Genomic DNA, 9,126 nt, shown 5'->3' with positions numbered 1-9,126 from the left:
ACAAAAAATAACAAAGTATGTAAGTCAATACACCAAATGCACATACAAAATGACCTTATTGGATTTGAAGACTATCTCCATGTAAAACATAGATGTTGATTGCCAACCACCAACTCATAGATGATAAGCCGAAAAAAAAATCCATGGAAAAAAAAAACTTATGAGTAAGATTGATATTATAGAATGGAGGTTCATTGGTTTTATGAATTCATGGACAAGAGAGGGCTATAATGAAAGCTCTCTAGTTATGTAAGGGATTGCAAGAGCTCATTTAAAACTAAAAGAGCACAAGGTGTAGATTAATGCTACAAGAGAAGAGAGTGGAATGATATGGCTATAAGTGCTAAGGACAAAATTATATTCATTGAATCTAGCACTCTCCTATATAGGCATATGAATGTGTGCCTTAAGGCACAATCTGTGGCATTAGGATTAATGTGCCTTCATTGACAAGTTTGAAGTCATCGATCTTCATCAACATAATTGCTCTATCTTTGGAATCTTTATCTCCAAGGTTTGTACTTATGGAAATTGTGTCATTGTCCAAACATAAACAATAGGTAGATTGTGGGGCCCACAAATGATATTAAAAATCATGGAATTCATGTTGATTACATCGATGTTGCAACACGGAAAAATTCTAATGAACAAAACCATGGGGCCACCTTCGAAGTTTGAGTTTTCCTCCTGGCACTGTGTCATATGTCTTGGGACTTGTAAAGTATGACCAAACCACAAGGCCAACCTATTGTCCATAAATGTAGTCTAATGTTGTCTATGCATGTTTGGATATCATTATATGTGTGCTAAATAGGATAATGTCACACTAGAAACCTACATCATATCCATCATCCATTAGCAAAAAAAAACACATATATAGACTCATAAGTGCATGCAAACTAGAATCCAACATATATGTATGATCATGCTCTATGTGCAATAAACTTGTGGTTTTGAAGTAGATTTCATGATCAAAACTTTGGACAAAAATTTGAAGGTCAAATGACTAGAAATGTAAACCTTATGCAACCACTTTCTTCTCTTATTTTATACAAGTTGCTTATCGATTGGTGAATGTCCCTTAATGATTGTATTGACCAAAGTGGACCTTATCGAATAACAACACTAAAGACCTGTATCATTTATGCATCTATACTATTAGTTAAGGAGAGGTGGGGGGTGGGTGCCACGTGGCAGCCCCCCACCTCCCCCACAAAAAAAAGAGAACGTGGGGGCGGGTGCCACGCGTCCAGCACCCCCCCCCCCCAAAATCGCGCCCGCTCTGGCGCGAAGCCGGGGCGAGTCTAGGCGCGGAGTGCCTAGTAGTAAATTAAAGCCTAGGATGGCCATCCACTTTGACAATAAGGGAAGGCACCTCTTGTATGTTTGTAAAATCCTTGAGAGAATATCACGTGCAACACCAACATTTTCATATTTTTCTATCAGCTTTATTTTGTTTATTGAAGCGAATGCACTTAGTTCCAATCTATCATGTAAGGGTGATCATGATTTAACATAACATTAAATAGAGCAAGATCCTCATAGCACTACTAAAGCACTCTTATAACACAAACGTAAGTCTTACAAGTGTCCCTACAAAACACTTGTCATTCACCAATCATACTAGAAATGTCTCACGCATCTCTCATGTACACATAATAAAGTTGAGATTCAATGCCCAATATATGAAGTCCCTAGGGACTCAACCTTTTAGGCATATAAGTTAACAAAAAACTAGGGGGAAAAGCAACTACTTTTGTAAGGTGATATGGGGGTCTTATGCGCTCAAACAAATCAAATGGTGGGAGGTGTTATTTGGTTGGTATAGGAGGCCTAGAAGTTGTTCTAAGTTTCATCGAAATGGAGGTGGAGCGTTCGTGAAAGAACGTGCGGGGTCGTGAGGGGGGCGCTAGGGGAGAAGAAGTAATCGTACCCACTTATAATGAACGCTTCCTTCTCACCCACTTATAATGAACGCTTCCTTCTCCAGGCTTGAGCAAATCCATTCATCAGACAAATTCCGTGAGGCGAACTAACCTCGCTTCAACATCTGCGTCGAGTGGTGGATTGAGAAGATAGTGGTGGTCCAGAGGGGGAGGGGGATCTGTCTGTGTGTCTGTGTGTGATATATATATCAGGTGAATCCTCGTCATCCTGAGAGAGGCATGATGATGAGGCGCAGTATGGATGCTGCGGCGGCGGCCATGGCAGCTGTGATGATAACAGGCTGCCTCCTGCAGGCGAGTGTGGTGTTGGTGGCGGAGGGGGCTCAGTATCCCGTGGGAGGCAACGATGGCTGGACGTTTCAGAACACCGCCACTTACTACACCGACTGGGCGCAAAGCAAGAAGCTGGTGGTGGGCGACTCCTTGTGTAAGTAAACTTACCTCATTTGGTATGTTACCAGCCTTAAAACCGCTTCTAAAGTCTTATGCGAATGAACGTTTACTTTTGTGCAGACTTCCTCTACGAGGCAGGCCTGCACTCGGTGATGGAGGTGAGCGAGGCCGACTACCAGACCTGCACCGTCAGCAGCCCCCTGCAGACGTGGAGCGAAGGCAACGCCGAGGTCACCCTCACCTTGCCAGGCTGGCACTACTACATCTGTGGCTTTCCCGGCCACTGCCAGGCAGGCATGGCGCTCGCCGTCAATGTGCTGCCAGCTGGCGGTGCCCAATCCCCATCGTCTTCTGCCACGTCACCGCCTCTTTCGACCACGGCCTCTCCTCCCATCAACACGCCACTTGCACCACCCCCATCAACAACCACGGCCTCCTCCCCCTTGTCGTGGCTGCCGCCATCGTCCTCCACGTGGCTGCCACCCGCATCCAACGCCCCGAGCGCGTCTGCGCCCTCCTCGCCGGCGTACGCCCCTGCGCGTCCCGAATATTCACCCGTACGCGCCCCCGTATATTCGCCCTCCGCGTACGCGCCGGTATATTCTCCGGAGTACGCCCCCGTATATGCTCCCGAGTATGCGCCCGTATACTCTCCGGAATATGCTCCCGAATATGCGCCCGCGTCAGCCCCTCCTGCGCCCCCACCAATGTCTCCGGCCCTTTCTCCTGCCGATGACGTCACCTCCGCAGCCCCCGCCCTCTCTCCCATTCTCTCCTTCCTCTTAGCTTCAGTCGCGGTGCTCGTCTCTTCCTTTCTCTAAAAGACACTCATTCACATTCATTCACACGCCTTTCCCAAACGCATCCATTCTTTATTCCTCCTCTCTACTCGAGGGAATTCAACAACACACAATAAAGGACCTAGGCTTGTTCTTTTTCCACCCAATAAATACATATTCATAGTGACACTAGTCTTAGTGTGTGTCCGCGTGACTCTAAACAAAGTCGAGACATCAACACCACCAACTAAGACACATTACCCTCATTACTTAAGTTCATATGCCACGACACGAAACAACTTCCTTCACTTTACTGGCCTCCCTTGTTGTGCAATGATTGGTGGGTTCAATCGCTTACAATGGCCTTCATCAAGTTTGGTGTGAATGGCAAGTTAAATCTCATCTTATATAATCAATCAATTGTCATTTTCCATTGAGAGGTTTCTTAGAAATCATGATCTTGCATTCCTAACTTTATATTAAAAAACAAACTATTTGGTATTTCAATATTTAAAACATAACAAACTAAGGTACCACCAACCAACTTTGGACATTTGGCCATTGACAAAGGGTCAAGTCCTACTTTTGGGAAGTCGTTGGTATGTTACCTTAAGAAAGGTTAAATGCCTTCTCCATGCCATACAACAACATCGATGTCCTTGTTAGCCATCCTCCCATTAATCCCTAGAACTGTATAACCACCTATATAGTTTTGTCTCATCATTGCCTTTATGTATAAGTTCAGGAACCTTGACTCACCTCTATCTACCAAGTGTAAAAGCATGCGGGTAGTAGAGTAGTGTTCTTCTCTTGTTCTTGGCTTCTCTACTATTAAGTGATCCTTCTTTATGCGAGTTGCACTAAAATGAGCTAATAAATATTATCCTCCCCCCCACCCCATTGTATATCATCTCTTTAAAGGGATTTTGTTGGTCTCAAAATATAATTTTGCAATTGCTTTGTAAAGCTCTCTTTGCTTTTATATTGTTAGCACAAGACCAAAGATAGTTACATGATTAGAGGTCCTAAGCATCTAGATTTATATGTTAGCATTGATGTGTGGTTGATGTTGACACTTTGTAGTGTTTTTTCTACATAGATAAAAAATATATATATTTATTGATGAGGCTAGTTTATGTGCATGTTGTGTCAACATAGAAGATGCGACATGCACATTCTAAATTATAGCTCGCTTATTAGTTGGACATAAATATCTTCTTGCAATTAATGCATGCATGCATTACAATTTCAAATCCAAAACGATCGATGTCAATTCAAAGAAGGGATTAAAAAATTATGTGATCATGTACGGGCAAAACTTTTTATGTTAATATTTTTGTGTTATTAAGACCTTCATCACAAATCAATTGACAGTGACCTAATGGCATACAAATAGTTCACATGGAATGTTCAATTTCTCGCTAGAAGGTTAAGGGTTTAGAGATCAATTTTGATCCATTGTCATATTTTCAACAAATTGGGTTGTATGGTCTCTTCTAGGATAATATAATTATTGTAGTTGTCTAATCATTTTTAATATATTAGTGTGAACTACAATAAGTAAAATTAAAATAATTAGTAAAAAGTGGGTTAAATGTTTGGATCCATGTTGTTTATTCTTAGTATGATGAGTCATTCCTCTAACTTATTAAAAAACATTATTCTGACTCTAAATTGATAATAATAGTAATCTGATTTCATGATTTTTGCATAATATGTCATCTAAAAGATCAAAGTGAGTGAGGCCATATGCATATGATGGCAATGTTTTGGAATTTTGTAGTTAATTTGGCTAGGGTTTAGACATATGAGCTTGGCACATTTTACTATGTATGTCGTCCCCCCCCCCCGCCCCACTTCTTACATCTTTGCATTCACTTTCTTTACATGCGTGCACGTGTGCACACACACACGAGCGCGTGCATGCTCTCTCTCTCTCTCTCTCTCTCTCTCTCTCTAGTTTCTCTCTTCTAGTGCACTATGTATAGGCTTTAGGGGCTCTTTACATGTGCACACTCTCTTCTAGTGCACTCTCTATTGTTATATACACGCTCTTTACACTCACAATCCATTTACACTGCACTTTCTATCTATGTGCACACTCTCTTTACACTTTCTTAGTTTGTGCATTCTCTATCTCTATGTTTTCTCTACTCTCAGTAAGAGTGATTTTGTAGTTATCGTAAAAGCATGGTACTTGCAAACATTGCTACCTTAAACTTATGCAAGGAGGAACAATTAAAGATCTTGGTGAGAATACAAAGCTTCCAAAGAAGGAGTTGGCAAGGTAACATGGATTTTTGAATCACACCAATCATTCATGCTTTACTAGACAATATGGTGGTCACTCACACAACCAGGATCATACATTGTGATCTACATGGTGAGAATATAGTGCTTGACTTCACAAGAAACCATAATCCTAGAGTTAAAATGATCAATTGAAGCCTTATGTTAAAGGTGAGTGAGACTAGAACACATTGTAACTATATCTATAGGCTAAAGTGATGTTAGAGGCTTTATATGATGTGAGAAAAATCCAAAAAGTTCAAAGAGGGCGATTTAGGAAGTGAGTAGCTCCAAAGATGGTGGATCCCAAATGTATTAACACCTACTCTAAATCCTTTACTCCCTTAGTTTTCTAATAAATAAAATATTTACTTTTTGAAAAGATATATTGGATGTGTACTTGAAAATCAATCATTGTAGGTATGCTGAGTTCATTTGGATTTCTTACATCATTGTATATCCGAGTTTATGTTGATGAGAATAATGATATCAATGCTCGATTATCAATGACTAGGCAAGTCATAGAGCCAAGCATTGAAACGTATCCAGAGATCTTATATGTTTTTATATCACTCATTTGTAAATGAAGTTATCCTCATTGTATTAAGCATTGTTGAATTTATCCTTGCAATGATCCTTGTTCACTTCATGGGCTCTAGTTTCTCATTTCTATATTTGATCTATTGTAATTATTAGTTCTTGTTTCATTGAAGTTATCCTTGGAGTGGGTGTATTTATGAAGTGTTTCTATCAAAGTAATGACATTCTTGAAGCTTGTGTATTTACAAAGTTGTTTCTTACTATCTAATTCTAGTTTTTAAGGTCATGTGTGCCAAAATATTTTTTATGTCATAAATACCTTGTTATTTCATTATGTAGATGAATGGGTTCACCAAATTAAGCTTAGATATGTATTAATATGATTGATCAATAAGATTAGAATAAAAACAAAGATAGAGGCAAGAGATTTGTGTATGAGAATAGAGATGAGCATAAGATACCAATGACCAAAGAGGAAGAGGAAGAGGAAAGTATAGCAAAGGAGAAAGCTAATGTTTGTTAGAAAGAATGTGATTGTTAGGTTCTAGAAATGGGCCAAATAAAAGCATAGCTAAAAAAGGTTTGGAAAGAATGTGATTCTTGGTCCTAGGAATGGGCTAAATGGAAGCATCTCATGTCACTACCAAGTCTAGCAAGTGGGAGTACTGTGCTTCCCTTTAGTAGAAATAGGTTTTTAAAAAAATATATACAAAAAATATCCATGCAATATGGGTAGCTCCTACTAGTGAATCATGAAAGAGATTATTGAAGGTTTAGAAATGCACCAATGCATATATAAAGGTAAATGTAGAGAAGATTTAACTATAGGTGTTTAGACACCCTCTTCATCATATTGGCTGTTCTTTGTTCTTCACCAAAATTCATTGCTTGCAATTTATTTGAGGAAACCATATTGGTTTCAACTCTAAGGAGATAGTAAAAGATTTCTACTTCATGAAAAGAGGCATGTGCTTAAACAAGCCTCTTAGAGTTCAAATGTGTCCTGGTTCTTTCCACACCATTAGATGAGGGATAGTGACTTTCACAAGAGAAGAGCTCAATCTTGTCCTTTAATAAGCCTCTTAGATTTTAAATACATCCTAATTATTTTCTTGTAGAGATTGAGTCAACATGAAATTCAAGTAAAGAGATAGCATGATTTTTCTTGAGATTCAAACTACAAAACACCCCTTCCTAGTCTACATAAGTCCAGTGGAGTAATAATGTCAAGGATAGAGAGATTGTGCCCCAATAGCATAGATAAAAAGCATCATGATATGATATCATGAGATACATTCTTCTACTTCTTCTTAATAAATTTCTAAGCCAATGGAGTCATGGCATAGTGCTTTGGGTGTGGGTTGAGTTAATAAGGGTGTGTGAGTTCAAACCTTGTGCATCACATCCCCAAAGGCAAAATAAAATATCTATTTGCTTCTAAATTTTTAAGCTCATTTTGCACACTCTCTTTTTAGACTTCCTCCTTTTGATATGGAGCGCAACTTGCATATTATCTTTTAGGGTCAACTTCATCATGTAAAAGTAGCTACAAAACTTGTTTTTTGCCCATAGCTTTAACCTAGGATCCCATGTGGATTTGGTAGATATTTTGGACTTATTTATGGATTGAGCACAAATTTGTCTATCCAATAGAACTCATGAATATGGTCTCTAAGTCATTCGGTGCCATTGCTCTTGTCCTAATCATGCAAAACCAAGTTGACATTGTGTATATTACGAATGCTGGTGTAAATGTTTGGACATACTATTTGTATTTGTTTTCCAACAAAAATACACTTCTTACAATATCCATCACCATCTACATCACTTTTGTTGCCCCCACACTTCCAATTGGTGTAGTTATAATTCTTAGAATATAAACACTATCCTTTATTTGGCAAAAACTATCAACAACTCTCAAAATAGTTATGTTGATAAGTGGCCAATGCTGCACATTGGACCAACCATCACTAATAATAGCACATTGTGAAACATTCAAATTGTTTAAGATCACTTAGTTTAGTTGTACTTGACCGTTCCATAGCATTTCACTTTAAAAAAGATCATCAAGTCATGATAGTATGGTGGAGAGAAGCTAGGGTAGAATTCATACATTTCCTTTGAAGTATGACTGCATTTCTCCCTCTTGATCATTGATAATGATGACCCTATAAAGAATACCGCCTTTGCAAGTGAATATTGAACATCCTCCAACAAGGTTTCGTGAAAGCTTTCATGTAAGGATGTTTACAATAGTTATGGGGGCATTTGAGTTATAGCAAATGCTTTATTCAATTATCGAATTTCAAGTGCATGTGGAGTGGCACTTTGAGAAGGCTTTGTCTCAAATTTTCTTTCAATATTAACTATAAATACTTCATTTTGCATATTTTTCTTTTGTTTTCATAAGCTTTGTCTGTTCGTGTAGCAATAGTATTGAGTCTTGTGCCTTGATGACACCCTTTTTTCTTCTCATCATTATTGTGGTTTCCTCTCTAACACTTTTTTCTAATCTATCTCTAGTGGGATAAATATGTATTCCAATTGAGTTTTTGTGATTGCTTGCCCAAGAAGTGGCCTCTAATGTGTACCCATCATAATACTCTTGCCAAATTACCATGCATGACCTAGCAACTTCTTTTTTGGTTCTCGAATAATGATGATCTAAAGACTTGCAATAAGCATGACAAACTACCTTCTACACTATTACTACCAACACCACCCTCCATCATTTTAGAGAATCAAAACCATTTATCAATCAAGAGTTTATGATTGGCCCACAATCACATTTATAACAAGAAACCATATTTTACATTTCTTACCTTTTACAAGACAACTATCTCTTTTAGCTTAAAAGATTCAAATATTTAACTAATCTTTACAACACCAAATTTTTTTGTTTCATTTCTTAGAAACCATTAGATAAAAAGCTAGGCATGATTTGATACAAAGCTAAAGCTATTACAAATCAAATATCATACAACCACAATGCATGATACCAGTGCTCTCCAAAATCTATCTTAGTTTATATTAAGAGAAGTAATACAAAAACAAACACACATAAAAGACAAGTGCACATCAAATAGGAAACACAAATACAATAATTAGTTTTCCTTAAGGATTTATACTTTCTAAAACAAAGCTACATTCCCAAAAATGAAACCACACTTGACAAAACA

The 9,126-nt window shown here is 38.4% G+C and overlaps 1 protein-coding gene across 1 annotated transcript; it reads left to right on the top strand.

The window, feature by feature from the left end:
- Nucleotides 1-1,984: 1,984 nt before the first annotated feature.
- LOC148013391 (uncharacterized) lies at nucleotides 1,985-3,551 on the top strand. The gene is made up of 2 exons (XM_087667938.1): nucleotides 1,985-2,373; nucleotides 2,460-3,551. Exons 1-2 carry the CDS (start codon nucleotides 2,166-2,168, stop codon nucleotides 3,158-3,160), a joined length of 909 nt encoding a protein of 302 aa, XP_087524064.1. The 5' UTR covers nucleotides 1,985-2,165; the 3' UTR covers nucleotides 3,161-3,551.
- Nucleotides 3,552-9,126: the final 5,575 nt, after the last annotated feature.

Source organism: Lygodium microphyllum, chromosome 26, assembly GCF_053477565.2.
Source record: "Lygodium microphyllum isolate KBCC chromosome 26, Lygodium_microphyllum_v1.1.10, whole genome shotgun sequence".
NCBI lineage: Eukaryota > Viridiplantae > Streptophyta > Polypodiopsida > Schizaeales > Lygodiaceae > Lygodium > Lygodium microphyllum.
Note: the sequence above shows the minus strand (reverse complement) of the source record. Positions and strands in the feature narration are given on the sequence as shown.